The sequence below is a fragment of the Trichosurus vulpecula genome, chromosome 6 (assembly GCF_011100635.1).
Source record: "Trichosurus vulpecula isolate mTriVul1 chromosome 6, mTriVul1.pri, whole genome shotgun sequence".
NCBI classification, from domain to species: Eukaryota; Metazoa; Chordata; class Mammalia; order Diprotodontia; family Phalangeridae; genus Trichosurus; species Trichosurus vulpecula.
Window position 1 is genome coordinate 216713560 of NC_050578.1, and position 19970 is coordinate 216733529.

General features: G+C 43.5%; 1 protein-coding gene across 5 annotated transcripts in view; it reads right to left on the reverse strand.

The window, feature by feature from the left end:
* Positions 1-2300: 2300 nt before the first annotated feature.
* The window catches only part of UBOX5 (U-box domain containing 5), a 42776-nt gene continuing 25106 nt past the window's right edge, over positions 2301-19970 (reverse strand). The window contains exons 4-6 of one of the 5 annotated variants that reach the window (XM_036763350.1): positions 6794-6958; positions 3202-3270; positions 2301-2675 (exon numbers count right to left, since the gene is read on the reverse strand). In XM_036763350.1, the coding sequence (XP_036619245.1) occupies positions 2599-2675; positions 3202-3270; positions 6794-6958 (311 nt within the window). In that variant the 3' untranslated portion in view covers positions 2301-2598. Of the gene's footprint in view, positions 3271-5153; positions 6962-19970 lie in introns of those variants that run through there. The other 4 variants (XM_036763349.1, XM_036763347.1, XM_036763348.1 and 1 more) reach the window with 4 other exon arrangements.

Here is a 19970-nt window from a genome sequence, read left to right on the forward strand (position 1 = left end):
TGCCTTCCAAATTCAAGTGACCCACATTACTTCTTCCACCTTTTCCCTCTTTCCTCCAACTCATCCCCTGTCCTCCTTACCAACCTCTCCCTCTCTTCTCTAGCCTTATTCCAGGACAATGCACCCCACACCAATGACTTTGGGTTCTTACTAGGGACCCTCTTCACCCAGATTCCTTCAGGAAATGGTGATCTCTAGGGGACCCTCATTCACTCCTGCCCACTTCGGCATTTGTTGTTCACTGTTACATTTTCAAAGCAAAGAAAGCTCCATACCATGAAAAAATTGTTCATTTGCCCTAGGTTTTCTTTTTTAGTGGCAAAAATCTGTTGAACTGGTGATATGTCAGAAGTAAATCTTGGATAAACCATTTATACCCAAGAGTACCTGGCCCGTCTCCCATCTCCAAAGAGATTTTATTGATCTGCTCGCAGCTAGTTAATATAAAGATGAACTGATTATGTCTTGTCTCTACTGTGAAATTCCTTTGCTGGAAGGCTGATACTACTTTGGTGGCCAAGAAACGTTTTTCCTTCCCAAACTAATCATTCCAGGTAATCTAACAGGGCTATCCACTTCACTCCGAGTACTTTACTGCAATACCCAAATTCATGAGCTCCTTATTTACATAGCTAGGGGTAGCATTTCCTTCCCATCATGAAGGTCCCACCCAAGTTCTTCAACTACATCACTGGATCTTTCTCACTACAGGAGGAACTGCCACTCAACCCTGTGGAAGGGACCCGACCAGATTCTGCTCCCTAACCTACTGCAGGGAAAGTGCCCAAAACTGATTCACACAACACAAGGGGCCACACCTGGGGAGCAGTGAGCCTGCTGACTCTTCTACTTGACTAGACACCCCACTCCTAGACTAATGAACTAATCTCAGAATATCCTTGGCTACCTAACAATTGAATAACCCAGATTTCTGTTGGGTCCAAGCTGTCCTGGATACAAACGTGTCCCAACAGAAAGCCTGTGGTCTTCGGAAGACAAAAACAGTAATGTCTGAGGAACCTTCCTTTAATGAACCTAGCCACATACCCCTATCCCCACAATTATATATCAAGACGGTCTTCTATATTATTACGTTACAGGCCTAAAAGTTGCTACAATAAGTATAAATATATCATTACCAGCCTTTGAAATGTAATCATTGAGGGTATTTGCCATTCCCCCCCATCCCTACTATATGGGACTCTAATAGAGCAGTTTCCAGAACCTCTTTAACGGCATGGGATATACAGAATTTAATAAAAATTCTGGGGTGTCAACAAAGAGCAACTGCTAATACGTACGGAAAATGATGTGGCTTTCCCAAAGTGGCTTTTACACCCCCAGGGCCTATATGTAGCAAAGAATTGGACTTAATGATCTGTAATAAGAGCTATCCCAGAAATCAACTTCTTGGATGTTTTCTTAGGTGAGACCCAGAGACTGGGGGTAAAGTCTATCCCACATACGGCACTGCAAGGCAATAGGATAGTTAATGGCCTTAGCAAGGCCTTTGAGAAATTCACTAACGAATCTAGGGCTGTCCTGAACTTGCCCTGTGGAACTTTTCACCCTATGACAAACAAGCCTGCAGAGCCCTATATCTGGTGCCAGCCTCCAAAGGGAGGGGTGCACTAGCTGACCACTTTAAATCGCAATGTTGATGAGTGGGCTAGTCTGTCTCCCCCATCTCCCCCTACTATCTCTCCAAGATTTCTAGAAAACACAATCCCTAGGCCTTAGGGCTATTATTCTCAGAAACATTACTATTTGTGAACAGTCTTAAGTAGCGACTTTTTTTTAGCATTTTAAAATCTGAATGAGGAAAGTGAAGCCCAGAGAGTTTAAGCAATTCTCCCATGGTCACACAGGTAACAAGTGGCAGGGGCAGAATTTGAACCAGTGCTCTGACTCCAGAGTGTTCTTCCTCTGGCACCATGCTAACATCTTTGGGAAGACCATAGAACATCTTACCTCCATCACGTTCCCTTTAAAAAACAAAGGATGATTTCTGAGAGAACTTGATAAGGAATGAAAAGACCAGTTCAACCTCTTCCTCACTCCCATTTTTTTTTTTCCCTGCTGTCAGTGGCTTTTCTCATACAAGCAAAATGACAAAGAACCTGTCGCCCTCATCTCCCTCCTGGACCATTTACACACATTACCAAATGGACTCTCCAGGTTGCAGTGACCGCTCTGAGGCAGGAAGCCCCAATACTTAGTGTGGACGTGTCCCCCATGTTCCTGGGAGAAATTTTAGCTGGAGAACAGGTCAGGGCACAGACAAAACAAGACAATGCAGCCTCGGGCAGCCCAAACTATCCCTTTATTAAGGCTTGAAGTTTCTCAAACAAACAGACAGAAAGACAAGAAACTATTTGTTCACACAAAAGAATTCCCAGTTCCCCTCCCACCCTTCCCACCCTCCCCCTAATTTGATGCCACTTTGCTCCCTGGGAGAGTTGGTTCCTCCACCATCCAGAGGCCATGTGCTTCTGTACTTCTGCCAAACTTGGCCCACTGGAACTCAGCTCTTTTTCTCACTTTGGAGGAAGGGGCTGGTGGGAGAGGGAGAGAGGAAGGGAGGGACTAGGAGAGGAGTCAGGCTGCTCTTGGCTTCTCAGTCAACCCAAAGGAAGACTTCCACAGAACAGATCCCTGTGGCAGAGGGATAGATCCTGGAAGGAAAGACCAGGCATGCCCATAGCCAATAAAGGTTGATTCACAAGGTCAGACAAAACAGATCCCAGGTTACCTGGCCTGGGGAGTGATATGGGTGGGGGGTGGGGAGGATGGCCCCAGCATTTCACCAACTCCTGTCCAGCATATGGCTTGGTTCTCCTATCACCACTTCAGGTGGGGTGCAGAGGGATGGCCCTCTGTTATACTCAGCTTGAGCAATGCCCTTGCAGACAGAAGACTGGGTTCAGAGACCAACCCCACCTAGCAGACTGACCTAAAGTACCCTGGCCCAAGCCACCCTGAGGGAATTCCCCTCATGCTCCTTCCTCCAACCCTCCTCACATCCTCCCCTGGATGGCTCTTTACTCCACGGAGCAGAGCCTTAGAGATGGACCCTCAGCACATCCTGGTTGGCAGCAGCCTTCTTACAGCTCACACAGTTGAAGGACTGTGACCTCTGCCTCTCAGCTAAGCAGATGCGGCAGATCAGGTGGCCACAGGGAAGCTGATAAGCAAACTCACTTCTGAAGAAAGTAGTGAACAATCTGCCACAAGCGCTGCATCCAGGACCAGAGCTGCTCCAAGGCAATTCTGGGAAATGAGGGAGAAAAACAGAGGCCAGGATTAGGACACACATGCTCCATTCTGGTATGCCTGGGAAGCATTTTAAAGGAACATTTCTCTTCAGCCACTGGGAGTGTTTATGGCAGCTCACATGTTTCACTGTCAAGAGGAAGGCCCTGCTTGTCTGTGTCTACAGATGGGGGCCCCAGAAGGCAGGTCCATTTGTCTCAGACCTACATCCAGCTCAGTTTACCGGCTAGATTGCCTAGTGCTGGACAAAGTGAGGATCACTGGCTCACAGAATCACAGGATTCAGTGAGGGTCAAGAGTTTTAGGAATCCTCATTCTATAGATTGGGAAAGGAAGGCCCAAAGAGATTCAAGATCTTGTCCCAGATCCCACAGGTGGTAAGCAACAAAACCATTGCTCTCCCAGCGGCTGTCTAACTCCAAACTCAGCTTTCTCTGCACCACGCTCTCTCAGGGGACTCCTCTGAACATGAAAGAGCCAATTACACTCAAGCAAATTCTGCTCACAAAGAACTCTTCTAGCTAAGATGGGAGTTATGTAGAAAAGTCTGGAATGTTAAAACAAAACATAAGTAGAACTCTAAATGGAAGAAAGAAACCTTGGTAGCTTCCGGCTGGACTCCACATAATGGAACAGGTCAATCCAATCAGAGGAGCAAAGCAGGGTAAAGGTCTGACTACAGACCAAGCGGATGCTACCACAGCTGCAGGAGATGGGAAAGGCCAACGCAGGCTGTGGGGCCCTCGGAGGCTGCCTGGCTCAGACAGCTGGTGGCTGTGGGGCACAGGCCTAACCCTATCTCCATCAGGGACTTTCTATGTGAGCTCGGCTTGTTTCCAGTCCCTTCTGCCCCTCACGTTCCCTCCTTTTGGACTCAGACCGGCACTGATTTTTTAGTGTGTTCAGGGGACACAGTTAGTACCGTGAATTTTGCTTTGAGAATTCCAGGCTCTAAGTTGAGATAGCAGGAGATGTCACGAGGTATCCAAACTAGGGTGGGGAATCTGGTCTGCAGTGGACTCTAAACTCCTTAAAGAAAGAGCTGTAAGTACTATCTGGCTACAAAGTCTAGAAAGGAAGCAGAGCCTTTTCTTACTCTTTGTCCCCCATGGGACCAGGGGGGCAACAAGACCTTTTAACAGTCTCATGCCTTAGGGTAGAGAAACCTCAGGTCATTTACGTAGGATAATACCAGCTCACCTTTGGAACAGGAGCCATATTCTTGGGCTTTCTTTTAAATCACACCTGCCACTAAATCTCTTCAGGCCCAGGGTCCCAAGATCTTTTCTTACATAATATTTTCAGAAGCTGTGATTGGCTTTGTAAGCTAAAAAAAAAAATCCCTTCCCTACATCCCCTAGTATTACTAAAGTTTCTCCACTAACTCTAGTCCTTTGGACAGGAGAACAAGTCCCTCTACTGGGAAGAATGTGTTTTCCAAGCTCCTGAGACCAAACCAGCGCAGACACAAATGCAGCTTGTTAGATAAATCCCAATACAGAAATTATCTGGTGAAAAGAAGCTCTTGGCCAATAATTTAACTACTGGCAGAAGTCAGTGTCCCATATCCACTGGTTCAACACAAATATTTAATACAGTAAAACCTCATTAATTTGGATTCTACTCATTCAGACCATAAATATCTAAATATGGGCTGGGCCAAGGCCAAAGGTTTTCTTTGCAGAGATGTAAAATGTTATCCACCTCCAGAGAACTGATGGACTCAAGAGTGCAGAATGAAGGGTATTTTTTTCCCTTTCTTTATCTTGCCTTTTCCCCTCTGTATCGCCTCTGTATCATGGTTAATGTGGAAATATGTTTTGCATGGCTTCATATGTATAATGGGTATTGTATTTCTTGTCTTCTCAACGGGTAGGGAGAGAATATGGAACTGAAAATAAAAATAAATAAAACAGAGATATACATTTATTTGAAAAAACATCAAAGTTTTCTTTGTAGGATGAAAACATGATTCCTAAGCAAATCAGTAGTGTCAACAAAATGCCAAAGGAAATGTTCAGCCATGGGAACCTCTGTGAGCACTTCACACACAAACCACAGGTGTAATGTCTTAGACATTTGGCAAAGCTACTAAAAGGCCTCTTTTTAGGAAAAAATACTTATTTTTCTTTCAGATGAGAGATTAAGGTCATTATCCTTGCAGTCCCCTGGAGCCTTACTGCAAAGCCTACCTAACTTTATCACTCACTGCATTTCCCTATCCACAGGGATGAACTGGTTCTAGAAACTGCCTTCAGGTGACATTCCTACTTTAAGACTTGGCATCAGAAACTCATATAATCTTAGAACTCTAAGAGACCTCAGAGGTCTTCCCTCCACCCACTAAAGGAAGTCCCTCTACTTCATTCCCAACAAGAGGCAATGCAATCTCTGCCTGGGTATCTCCAATGTTACTTAACAAGACAGCTCATTCATAGACTGGGCAGCTATACCTGGAAAGCTCTTTCTTACAGAGTAAAAGCTGCCTCCCTGAAGTTTTTCCTCTTGCTCCTAGGTCAGATTTCTGGGGCCAAACAGAGCCAATCTAATCTGTCTTCCTTATACTAGTCCTGCAAATGCATGAAGGCCACAATCACACTCCCCCTGGTTTTCGCTCCTCTAGCCACAATGGTTTAGCATTTGGGTTTTTTTTTCTTAAAACACGTGGTAGCGTCCCTATGAACTAGCACAATCAGATCTGCCCTCATTTCTCAAATGCCCCATAGCTTCACCATGGACCATGTCAATGACTTCAGGAATGTGCAGCATGTGAGGAAGGCAGAGTAAAAGGGAGATGTCTCCCCTTCCACACATGGACAGCTAAGACAGCACTGAGCTTTCATCTACAAAAAATCAGAATTTCCAGGGTCCAAAAAGTTTTGTGACCTAATTTTTCGTTCAAACAAAGTGAAGCACACAGGCTAAGAAATGTGTCCATGGCCACAGGAACACCAAGGGTAGAAGAAGGAGCCAGCAATATGAGGCTCCAAGGCTCAGGCAACAGTTAGGGAGGAGCCTTCTACACCAAGGCCCAACAAAGCAGCCCCGGGGGAAGCCCAGTTCTACAGGCCAACTTCTGCCACAGTCTCCTGCTTGGAAACTGAGCTCTCCCCCTAAATCTCACAGACCTTTTCTATTTGCAGATATCTAAGACTCACGCAAAGAGGTCAAAGATTCAGGGAGACAGCCTGACAACTTGCCAGCAGGAGCAAAATTTGCCAGAACCTAGCAGGATGCTATCAGACCTGACTGGTCAAGCTGTCAGACACGGCTTAAATCAATATACATACAGCCCCAAGTTCTAAAGAGAGAGGGCGACTCAGAGCAGTGAAGAGACCTTTCTCTGAAGATCCAAGCTGCTTTAGAGAGTGTCCCTAAATTTGCTTAGGAGACACAGTGACAAGTGTCCTCTCAAGTTTCCAGGCTCAGAGGTAGAGGCTCGGCAGAGAAGGCCTCAGTCAGGGGCTCAGGAGGTTCCAGGAGGAGGGACTGGGCAGGAAATGGGTGGGGCTTACATTACCAGAGTCAATGCTTGAACTCCAGGAGCTGCTGCCGGCGCTCCCTGAACTGAGGAGCGAAGGCTGAGCCTTGGTCAGGCGGCCTGTGAAGGATGGCAGAGTGCTGAGGGCCGAAGTCAAGGCGACATCCAAGCTTTCTGATAACCTCTGCTCGTGGGGAATGGTACCTGCTGAGAGAAACAGAGAGTGCTGTATCTAGGGAGAGACAGACGGACGGCCAAGAAAAAGAGAAGGGCCTATGACTGTGGAATGACTCAACAGCTACACTTTGGGTGGTATGAATGGGCATGGGTAAACAAAGAGATGGTCCATCTACATACCAGGATGGGCACAAGTTTACTGGGCATAACTTCATTGTCTCTATTTAATTCAATGCACATTTCCTGAACACCTACAGCAGACAAGGCTTTGTGTTCAGTGCTAAGGGAATTCAAAACTCAGTCCTGGATTCAAGGAGCCCCCAGTCCAGTCAGGGAGGTTGAACTGTACGCAAGGAACTAGAATACAAAGTTGGCACATCACAGGGATACCGGGCGTTTGGAAAGACCTAAAGAGGGAGCAATTCCGTTTGCAAGGAGAGAGAGAAGGGCACACTGGAGCTGGGCCATGAAGGCTGGGTAAAATGTTAGCAAAGAGATATAAGGGTGGAGAAAGGCGGCATTCTAGACATGGAGCGCAGTATGACCAAATGCAAAGAGGCAGACTAGGATAGGATGACATGAGAGCATAGAGCTGCATACAGTTCAGCAAGACCACAGAGTGAGTGTAAATAAAACTGGAAATGTCAAAAAGGTAGAGAGAGGATGTGAAGGGGGCCAAGGACATCAGACTATCCTGCAGGTAACAGGGAGCCATTGCATGTTTCTGGGAGGCTCCAGACAGGAATCTGAATGAGGGCCACACAAAGGGCAAACCCATGTTTGATGTAAAATTAGACCTGGACAAAAGTGTAACAGGCAGCCTTTGGAGGCAGGGAACTCGCCTTCACTGGGCGGGAAGCAAAGGCTGGACAAGCACTTGTTAAGGACCCTTACACTCAGATTCCACAAATTCTGAAAATACAAAATGCTACTTTTCTCTTTGATAGGAAAGGCAACTCCAGGCTATGAGGAGAGATGCTTCTTCTCTGAAGGTAACCAGCCTGCATTATCAAATGTAAAAGCAGCCCAGTCATCAGTGCTAGTCAATGACACACCTGAGAGCTCACTTTAACAATCCCTCCTTGCCGAGGCGAACGCCTCTGCCAGCACAAGCGTAACCCATTCCCTTCAATCTTCCTTCCTCATTCCCATTCTTTCACTAATCTCCACTCTCTCTGTATCTACCGCCTACAAACTCCCATCGTCCCCATATTTGCCTGATCCATCCACCCCACTAGTTATCAGCCTACATCTCTCTCCCTTTGGTGGCTAAGCTCCTTCAGAAGGTGGCCAACAAATGGCACCTCCTTTTCTTAACTCCCTACAGTCTGGCTTCCAACCTCATCATTCAACCGAAGCTCTCACCAAAGCTACTAGTCTCTTAAGTGCCTACTCTCACTCATCTTTTCTGGCCTCTCTATAGCCTTTTAGACAGTCAGTCACCTACGTCTCCTCTCTCCTCCTCTGATGATGCTCTTTTCTCCTGCTTCTCCTCCTACCTCTTTAATTGCTCCTCTTTTCTCCACACCTTCTCCTCTTCCTAAATTCCCTACAATTGTTGAGGATACCACTGCACTCTGTCAGCCAGGTTCACAACGCAGGCATCATCTTCACCTCCTTTCTCTCATGTCCCATATCTAATCAGGTCCACATCTTGCTGATCCTACCTTCATGCCTTCTCTGCCCTGTTCTCACCTCTGATATTTCACCCTGTTGCAACTCTTCATCCCCACACCTGGGCTAGCCCAACAGCCTGCTGGTTGATCTCCTTGACTCAAGCATCTTGCCACTGCAGTCCATTCTCTACCTTATTAGCTCCTGTATCAAAGAGGTAATCTTCTGTTTGGATCAAAGGAGATCATTTTTAAATGCTTAGCATAGAGCCTGGCCCATGGTAGGTGCTTGATGTTAAAGAGGCAGCTAAGTGGTACAAAGAATAGCACACTCTGGCCTCAGACACTAGCTGTGTGTCCTTAAACAAGTCATTTAATTCCTCAACTGTAAATTGGAGATACTGATAGCACCTACCTCCAAGGGCTGTTGTAAAGAGCCAATGAGATAATATTTGTAAGAGTATTTAGCATACAGTAAGCACTTCATAAATGCTTGCTTCCCAACCCCTCCCCCTTAACACCCTTCATAACCTGCCCACTATCTTTCCATCTTCTTACACATTTTATTCTACCCTCCTCCATGTGTGCCTTGTACTCTCCCATCCAGCCGCTCGGGGCTCCTCACAAGCCCTTCCGCTGGCTGTCCCTCATCTCCACCTCCTGGCTTCCACCAAGTCTCAGCAAGAAGCCTTCCCCAGCCCTCCCCTCTGTGATTTCCCATTGAGATCATCTCCAGTGTGCCAAGGCTAGAGCTCCTTTGTACACAGTTGTTTGTGTGTTGTCTCTCCCACTAGACTGTGAGCCCCTTGAGAGCAGGAACTATTTTTACCTTCCTTTGTGTTCCCAGCACTTAGCACAGCACTGGCACATAGTAGGCAGTTAATAAATACTTGCTGACTTGACTTTTTCTAGAAATCACACGATCAGGTTGTCAATGCCAGAGTCACTGCCACCACAAGAGGCCAGCTGAAGTTCTGCTGCAAAGGTTGCCAGCCCCTGAGCAGGTCCAGGACCATAAAGCAATAAAGCAGCAGGAGAGAGCTGGGGCAATGCTTGGTCTATGCAGCTAGAAACCTGTCTAAAACCTCCTCGTTTAGCCCCAGACGATTCCAGTGGCCCCACAACAGGCAGGCAAAAACGGGCTGTTCCCCCACTGCTGCCAGTGCTCACCCAGCCAAGCTCCTCATCAGCCTTTGAATGGGCCCAGGGTCCAGCACTACGGGGGCCACAGGCCCAACTAGAGCACAGCTGCAACTGTCCTCTACTCCTATGGATCTACGGGCCATCTCCAACAGGCTGTGCCTATAATCAAGGCCATGGAAACAGTTTGTTGGACAGGCTGGTCCCTGTGAACTCCCACTATCCAAGATGCATCTGTGTAGTGGTTTATGGTTCACAGAACACTCTTCACCTCACAACTTTATAAGGTAGTGTGGTACTGGAAAAATCAGTTATTGCTAAGGAGACCCCTGAGAAATCCCCAGTTTGCATGATAAACAATGGACTCAGACCTTTTGGCATTTAGCAAATGTCCCTGGGGCTCCGTGACTCCACCAAGGAATGTCAATAGAGAAGATTATCCCACTTAAGGACAACCTGTCAGAATCTTTTGATCTGTCAGGACCTTTGTTCCTGTTCCCCCGGGACCACCCTGTGACCTGGCCTGTAAATTTCAAGAGATAATTAACCATGTACTCTGTATTTTCTATAAATACTATTTCTTCACCCCAACTTGGGGCCATTCTGATTTGGGTGGAACCCCGAATGGTTGCCGGCTAATAAATTCTCCATTTAAAACTTATACTCTGTGGTGTGTCTCACTTGCTCTCGGTATAACATAATGGAGGCCCCAGCGAGATAAGGCGGTATTTCACCACCCCAGAGACACACACAGGATTTCGGACCTCAGCAGGGAGTGTCTGCCCCCGATCCACCTTCTCTCACTTCGGGAGGGCCAGCACCTGGGATTTCCTTTCCTAGGACTCTGATGTGGGGTAAGGTCTCGGAGAACGGGCTTTCTGCTGACTTGTTGTCCCTTTTCGGCCTATGGAGAATTCTGGTTTTCAGACCTCTAGAGATAAGGTTTCTGTTCTGGGCTAGCCATCTGGTTTCTGTTACCATGCTATCTGGACGCAGGGACACACGTGTTCAGATTGGGGGAGAAGTACAGGATGCCGTCTTCTCACTGTTGGGGTGTGGGAAAGATTGGAAGCCTTTATCCCTAAAGAGGAAATCTGGTTTATTTTTTCTTTCCTCTGAGGGGACTCAGTTTAGCCTTCAATTCGACCCACGCTGTTGGTTCTGTTCTGTATGTTCTGAATTTGTCTGTGTCCGTGTGTCTGTGTCCAAAAAATGTGAAATGTCTATATTTTGTTAAAAATCTGAAATGCAGGCAGCCAGGGATTTCAGGTTGCAACTAGGGAAACAAAGACTCTTTTCCCTGTGGTTCCTTGTCTGGCCAACTTGGAATTACAATAGAAACAGGGTTAAAATTCTGGGAAATTCTGGGTTTTAATTGTTAAAAAGTTTGGAAATTGGTTAGTTGGATTTTAGGAGAAAGAACTCCTGAAACTGTAAAATCACTCCAGGAGCTCACTCTTGCTGAAACACCTCCTCCCAATGAATGCTTTCTGGCTAAAAACCTCTGTTTATCCGTAAATACGGAATCTGGTAAAAGTTTTCAGTCAGACTCTCGTGTTTGTTTTTGTCCCCAAAGTTAGGAGGGAATCTTTTCCCTTAGATTTAAGTGCAAAAAGGTTTTTAAGGAGTGAGCAAAAGGTGAAGTTTGCTTGAATTACAATCATTGAGATCTTTCATCATTGTTGTCCTGTCTCTGACCGAGCCAGGGCTGCAGTAAAAGTTTGAGCAGTTAAAAAACAAACTCCTCTCCTCCCAGATCAGATTAGAAGAGAATGCAGGAGAGCTGTAGGGAAAACTTAAATCACCCTTCCCCGTCTGGCAAAAGGAGGAGGAGGACAGAAATTCACAGACTGACAGTCAGTCCTGTGCCCCTGGGTACCTTTGTAGCCCATCCTTTTTGGCAAAGCTTGGAAAAGACACCCAGGTCCTATGCATTCTGCCCACCCTGTCCCCAGCAGCTGCAAACTGCCCTAGGCTCAGTAACTTCTGCAGTTGTGGGGGAAGGGAAAGATGAATGGATTGGGCCTGTGAATAGCATTTTCCTGATTAGTAAAGGGAAATAATAATGATGGTTGTTTATATTTCAGACACATTATTATTATCTCTTTGATTTAATGTAATTGTTAACCTTTGAAGTGGTTTTTGAATACCAAAAATAATAAGTTGAATAACTTCTATATGTGATAAAATTTGGAACTGTTATATGTGGTTGTAACAAGTGAATAATTAATAATACTGATATTTAACCATGAGAACAGACTTTCCATGTGAAAAAGTTTTTATTATGAGAATATATCTGGTGGTTTAAAGACAAAATGAAAGATTCGCTCGCTGTGCGTGGAGGTTTAGAAATTCGTTCACCTAAATTGATAAATGGTCTCTGAATTAAGGGTTGGTTAGATTCTAAAGGAAAAAAAAATCTGTGTATTTTGTATTGAGTTAGTCTATCTAACATCAGGCAAGTGTTTAAACTGTAGAGGAGAAGTAAAGGGGTCATTATGAAAAATTGGATGACCACTTTAAAGAGGTTCAGTGGTCTGCTTAGGATGTAATTAAAAATTGTTGGTCATTTTAACCTCTAAGTTTTAAGGTAAAAAAAAAAGCAGCTGGGAAAAGGAAAAGCTGGGTGAGTATGTAATTTACTATTCACTTAAATGTTTGAGGCAGTTTGGGTCAAGAATAGGGAAGAAAGATTGAAATTGGAATGCAGAGGCTAAAAGTTAAAGTAAAATTTGGGAGAAACTTGTATAAAGGAATTTAGGTTGGGGGGGGGGTTGTTGCTTTCAGCTGCCATGTGCTCCTGGCCACACCCTTCCCCCACCCTCCACATTGAAAGACTATGAGAAGCTGAAGCTAAAAGAAACTTGTAACTTGATTGGGAAATAGGGCTGATTAGTTAGTGATGAAAGGTTTTATTGAATCTGGGTATTTACTATAAGATTTTGATTTGTATAATCATTAAGTTTTGCCCATGTAAGGTGTGACTGAATTTTGTTTTCACAGAGATTATATAAAATCATGATTTGAAGCCATATACTAGTGGCTAGGGATAGGAATTAAGCTAGCCCCCTGAAAATTAGCATATCTAATTTGCTCCCTTGTTCTTAGAAAGGTTTCCGGCCCAAATGTAATACACCTAGGGCAACTGAAAGGGATTTTTCTCCTCTATGTTATCTGAGGCTGCAGGATGAAGGGGAAACAGAAAAATATTTTAGCTTGGCAGAAAGAATGAGCGGGGGAAGTTGCAAATCCATGTGATCTTAAGGACTACTCCCTCTTATATTTCTTAAGAGTACAAAAGGTTTTTTTTGGAAGAGAAGTGCCCGCACCCCTTCCCCCTCAAAATCCTTAGAATCCTTTTAGGCATTTTGTTAATTGCCAGTATGTATAAGATGAAGCTTGGAGAAAGCAGGGTGCCAAATTCAAACCTGCATGGTTCATAAAAGCAGATAATGATATGAAATAAAGTTTTTCTTTTCTTTTATAAGTTCATTCATGGCCAGGCAAACATTCCTAATACTTGGGCCAGAGGTAGTGGTTGCTGAAGAATATACAGCTAAATAAATAAAGTGTATTAAAGATATTAATGTATTGATATATGTTATGCATGTATTTATATATTAGATAGTGTAATTTGAGAAGAACATTATGTGATTTTAATCTGAGTTTGATATATGTGAATTGGGTGCTTTTAAAGGATGTGATGAAAATTTGGTAATTTTAAACTGTCATTTTTGGTTTAGAAATGTATTTACCTAGACTGAAATGAGTAGTTCAAATTTTACATACATAATAATGTTTAGGGCATTACTACATTTCTATAGTATAAATTTTGTTAAAGTTGCATTAGGTTAAGAAGTTAGACAACTGCTGTAACCTAAGAAATTACGACTTCCAAGTTTTGTCTGAAAGTTCAATTGAAATTGTTTTTGCTATAAATCAAGTATTTATACAAAGGCCTTTTTGGGTCCTCTTGTAATCTCTGTCAATTCAGGATACATTGTGAACTCTTAAAATGTGGTTTTACAGGTAATAGTCTTTTACAATGCTAAGTACTGGGCCTTAGAAATTAAAATGTTACCACTAGTGGTTACGAATCAGATTTCATCTGCTTATCCAACTCAGTCATGATCACTAGATTGGTAATTAATTAGATTCTGTTTCAAGTTTTAAATACATGATAATTGCTTGTGGTGTACTTATATTTCTAAATTTGTTATATTATGCAAATTGGTTAACATTGCATCACCTATGCTGTTATAAAAATAATTTCTCTTGTAATCTAGATGTTGTTAGATTTAGAATTGTACTTAATTAAGAAACTGAGGTTGTTAACCATCTAATCATGAATTCTTATCAATCTTGTGTAAAGTTTTCTGTGTAGAGGAATTCCTATGAAAAGTTTTTAAAGTGCTCGTAAACTTTGTTATTAAGGTAAATTTAATTGGATATGTAATTATAGAAATTAAGTGTCCTCTACATCACAACACCTTTTGACTAGGGAACTTTGTAATATCTAGGAATTCTGTGCAATATTTGAGTATGAGGACATTTTCCACCAACTTAGTTAATGAATTCCAGTGTGTAAGGGTTAACTTGCTTTAAGGAAAAAGGAGATGGCTATCATTTTAAAACCTTCTAAATAATTCTCGTCAGAAAGGTTTAGTGAGTATTCCTTTTAACATCAGGATAAATTTTAAATTGTTTTAAAGGGAAAATATGAACCTTATACTTGGAAATATAGAAGTCTTGGGAGGGTGGTTAAAGCATGTGTTTTATGTACTCCAAGAAAGGCCCATTCAATGTCTTATTCTAGGTTTTTGAGTAAGGAGGTTAGATACGGCAGTCTGCATTCCTTATTCCTCCCCGCCCTTAGTTTAGATAAGAAGAAAGAATTTTACCTTTGCCCACCTGTCAGAAGGGAAGGAAGGGGGAGGAGCAGCAGTTACTGGGATTTGAGTAGGGGTCAGAAGCCTCCAAACCTGGCTTCTTAAAGTCAACAGAACTGATAAGATTAGACTAGACTTGAGATGGGTTTGGTTTGGTAGTTTTTATTAGTAAAGCCTGCCATCTGATGGAAAAGAACCCACCCTCAGGGGGAGATGATATGGCAGATCTCTGTAATCAGAAATAAGCAGGTAGTGACAAAAGGGAAGTTATCTGCCAGAATCTGTTACCATTGTGAAAGAAGTTGGTTTTATGGGGAAAAATAGAAAATTGGATAAATGCAAATATGTGAAATCTTGTTGTTTTAATCAAATCACTGGTTATATTGGTACTCTTGAATAGCCAAATGAAAGATAATATGGTTTCTAAAGTGTTAATGGGAATAATTTGGAAAAAAAAGGGGAAAAAGAAGTTTTATGAGATAATATCGTTTACAAATGTAAGGTTGAATCATTATCCCATAGACTAAGGCTGGGACTTAAAGTTATATTGTGAGATAGAGTTCTTAGATGTTTTAAAGTGATAAGAGCAATTAGGTATTAATACAAATAGTGTAATTAATTACCGCGACTAAATCAGAGACATCTTCAGTTTAGGGAAACAATTCTAGAAATGTTTTGAAAAATGTTTTGTGATTTTAAGTGAGAGTTAGAGCTTATCAACGTGTGTAAGACTTAATTCCTGAAGTGTCCCTTTCCTCCCAAATGAGTTAACACGGAACATAAATCCATTAACCTCTTTTGTTTGTTTAAGAAGCTGGAATAGGATTCCAGTATACATAGATATGTCAGTAAAAAGTATTAACTTATGAGTTGTTTTGTCTTATGGCTGAAATGTAAAGGAAGACTGAGTAATGGGTTTGAAAGATTTGGAAAGGTAAATAAAGGTTTGAGGGAAAATAAGAAAGGCAGATAAGAAAGTTTGGGGACAAATGGGAGTTAGCTAAGCCTCCCCTGTCCTGAGAATGATAGTTTCAGATGGTTTAAGTAAGTTGGGAAAGAGTGTGAGGAAATATTTAGAAGATGAAAAAGTTATGTAGCTTGATTTGATAATTATTAGCTCAATGAAATTTGGACAGTCTTATCTGAAGGATATTTATTTGCTATTAAGATTTTATGGGACTACAATTTAATATTGTTTTAAGCTCTGATTACAGGAATAGGTCACATGAAGCCAGTAGTAGTATGGCAAGCATTACAAGCTGAGAACTTTAAAGGTGGATGTCTGTGCCTGGGAAACAGTTTTGAAGACGACCTTGGACACGGCCTAGGAAGGATCTTCCTGACTCTATTTCCCAATTCTGCTATTTCCTTCCTGAAAGGAAATCCCCACCTGATTACTCCTAAGCCCTGCTTTCGGCACCTAGTGACTATATGATTGGCTATCAGACATGACTCGTGCCTGGAATCAAACAGAGCTAAGGAAGTTCTTTCCTTCTGTTAAGATATATGACATTGTCCCTCTTTTCTTTCATAGCAAATTTATATTATCAAGAAGTTTTGTAAGCCCAACGCTAAATCTGTTAGGTAATAGATGAATATTGAAATATCTCTGAGTTATCATAACAGGATGCAGGAATGAATAGCTTACAATTTTAACCTATGTTCTAAGGACCAGATAACTACAATCAGGCATCTGGGATTCAAAAGTACTGCTTTAAATGAGCATTGGGAATATGTAACTGTGATTTAAAGTTACTTTGTATACAAAATGTGCAATTAAGTGCTGGAATTAAATCAGAAACATTTTTAGCTTTGTTAAGAATAGTTTGTGGATTATTTTCTAAATGCCATCAAAGAGACATGGCATGACTAAAAGTTTATGATGTTATATGTACTGTGCCACTGGGATACTGAACTATTTATTGTATTTGTTTGAACTTAGCCCTGCGTGGCTGGGACCTATGCTGTGCTGTTTTTCTCTCAATCATCAAATCATATGTGTTCTGGGAGCTCCTGTTAGGTCTGACTACTTCTACAGCTGCCAACATGTGGATATGGACTCCTTGATATTTCTGTCGCATCTGAGGACTGCCCCTGCCCCCAAGTGGACATCTGAGCCTATAGGAGACCTTGCCCTGCAGTTTCAAAGAGCCTGAAAGGGACAGCATCAGATGCAGACAGCTTTTTCACAGGGTCCAGACGAGAACCTGAGCAAGGACCTGCTTTTTTCCTTTCTGAGTCCTTGCGTTCCCAAGACTGTTTGCCTGAATTTTTAGTATCTTAGCCATTATGCTCCCTATCCTGATCCCCCTTGCAACTTGCTAGCTCTGCTTGTTTACAATTAGTTTACAATTTCTGCCCATCCCTGGGGATGTCCAAACACAGAAAAGGGAAAAACCTGACTCCACCTAGATAAAAGATTTTTAGAACTTCACCCCTGAGGAAGATAGAGGTTTTTACGTACCTTAATTGGTCTTCAGGTGAAACCTTCAGTTTGCCTTTGACCAAAGGAAATGTGGAACGTTTTATACCATTTTGTATCATTTTTAATTTCAACCAGCTCTTTGCCGCAGCAGTGGTGGCACGCGTGACTCTGGGCCAGCCCTTGTTCTGAGCTCCTGGGCTGAACCTAGATGTTGGTAACTATGAATTGTATTGGGTCTGTCTGTTGATGTTTGTAAGGTGTTTGTATTTTGCTCTGAAGTTCAGTGTGTTGGTCTCTTCCCCTGAACTAAATGAATGATATTTGTATGCTGAATTAAAGTAAGCTTGTCAACCCCTTTAACCTTGCTTTCCTTAGTTAAGCAGATCAAAAGAACCTGTGCTGTTGGCAGCTTTCTGGATGCTGGCTGTGGGTGGATCTTACACCCCCACAGAAGCTGCTAGCCAGATTGTTGAAACAAATGGTGTAGTCATGGTCAGGATCTGCCTTTAACAGGAAAGCATGGTGTTTTGGGGTGCCGGGTTGGTTGAATGTTTCCCTGTTTTTGGACTGCTCTTTATACTTGGGGTGGCTATGGTTCTGTGGAGCCTCAGGAGCAAGGAAAGCCTGAAGGAAAACAGGCTGGGCGTGGTTTCTCAGGGGCCCAAGCTGATAAGCCTGGCAAGGACTGTGCTGAAAGGGTGAATGTCTTGAGATTATATTGTATATGGAGTTTTGAAACAGGAGTGGAGAATGGCCTTGGAGACTTGAAGAATGGCCTTCCTACAGATTTGGCAGGAGGGGCTGTTAAGGAGAAAGAAGAAGCAGACAGCAGCTCCCGAAATATTGATCCAGACAGAGCAGGAGACTGCCTGCATGAAAACTTTGGAAAGGTGAGAGCAGTGCACTGCCTTCCAGCTGACTTTGGTGAGGTGAGCACAAAGATGGGGAACGACCTACATCAGGATTCCAGAAGAAGCCAGGTGAGGCCAGCTGGAGTTGGAACCCAGGAGCTTGGAGTCCAGCCCTGGGGCAGGATGGAAACTTTGCAGCAAGATGCTGAGTATGCTTTTTCCCTGCCTTCCCCAGGAGAGCAGAGAACTTTGAGGTGAGCAAAAAGGTGGAGAATCACCTACATTGCAATCCAGATTCTGGCAGAAGCCAGGAGGGGCCACCCAGAACTAGACAACCAGGAACCCAGGGGCTTGGAATTCAGCCCTGGGGCAAGATAGAAACTTTGCAGCAAGGCACTGAGTCTGCCTTTTTGGTCCCTTCAGCTTGGGCTGCTTGGGATCCAGGAGGGAGACATGGATTTGTTTTTGTTGGGGTGAGGGAAGTGCCTTGGACCCCTCTAGGGACCCTACCCCATTGGCGTGAGGGAAGTACCTTGGACCCCTCTAGGGACCCTACCCCATTGACTTTTATCATCTAGTCGCCCCTCAGGACTTGGAACTGGAACATAATGGGGAGAACAGACCCTAAAAGAACTTTTTTTGGACTCTTTCTTTGAAATTGGGACTTTGGGTGCCACACGGCAGTTTGGGGAGGAGACATTCCCAAGAGAACTCTGTTTGCTTTAGGACTTTACTAACTAAAGCATGCCTGTGCCTCAGGGTATTGGGAAAAAGCCTGCCATGGCAGCGTGCTGCTGAAGAAGTACTTTATTTGGACACTTTGTATTAGCTAAAGAGATTAACTTGCTTTGACCCAGGGGTGGACATTTGAATTGTTAACAAGTATTCTGGGAATGATTGATTTGAATTGTAAACCAATATTTGGGAATGTCACTGAATGATATGTTTTGCTTTATTGTGAATATGTTTTAGTTTCCTGCGTAATTGAATCACAATGTATAATGGGTCAATGTACCTGGAGTAACTGGATTTAGATCCAGGACCTGGGCTTCTTTGTTCTCTAAACTTTGCTCAGACTGTGTAACCCCTGAACTGAACCCATCAAGGCAGGGAGAGCTCTACGCCCCTTGCCAGCAGGAAGCAGTTTCAGAAGCTGAGACCTTCGTCCCTAACCCCAAAAGAATTTGGGTCCTATTTGAGGGAATATGATGAGGGCACAGTCTCTGGGAACCCCCTTGAATCTGGAGTATAGTCCCCGGGAGGCTCCTTGAGCTCTCCTTGAGTCTTCCAACTGAATCTGGCCTTCCCCTGGGGCCATGGGCCTTGCATTATCATTGGGCCAGAATCTCTGCCTGAGCCTTGCCCTTTACTGTTACTATCAAAATGCATGCCTTCCCCAGGCTCACCACCCTGCTTAGCATTTTGGTTGGCCCCCTCATTTTATTGCCATGCCCCATCAGGTAGTTCCTCTTTCAAAGGTTGGAATAGCTCCATAAAGAGAAGTGGGGAATATGGTACTGGAAAAATCAGCTATTGCTAAGGAGACCCCTGAGAAAACCCCAGTTTGCATGATAAACAATGGACTCAGACATTCTGGCAAATGTCCCTGGGGCTCCATGACTCCACCAAGGAATGTCAATAGATAAGATTATAAACTGTCAGAATCTTCTGATCTGTCAGGATCTTTGTTCCTGTTCCCCCGGGACCACCCTGTGACCTGGCCTGTAAATTTCAAGAGATAATTAACCACTGTACCCTGTATTTTCTATAAATACTATTTCTTCACCCCAACTCGGGGCCATTCTGATTTGGGTAGAACCCCAAATGGTTGCCGGCTAACAAATTCTCCATTTAAAACTTATACTCTGTGTCACTCTTGGTATAACAGTAGGAAGGACAAGTATTAACTCCATTTTATAGTGGAGGAAAGTGAAGCTTCTCAAAGAAGTTCAGTATTAGGAGACAGTCATTGAGTCACGCAAAGGGAATCAGCCTTTGCCCATCACTCTGAGCTCTGTTACTGACCTCTTTTTTATTCTTTGTCACAAGAGATGGGATCAGTGGTTAGGGAAGGGAGTAGGGAGATATTTAAAAATTAAGGTGATAAAAAGGGTACCGACA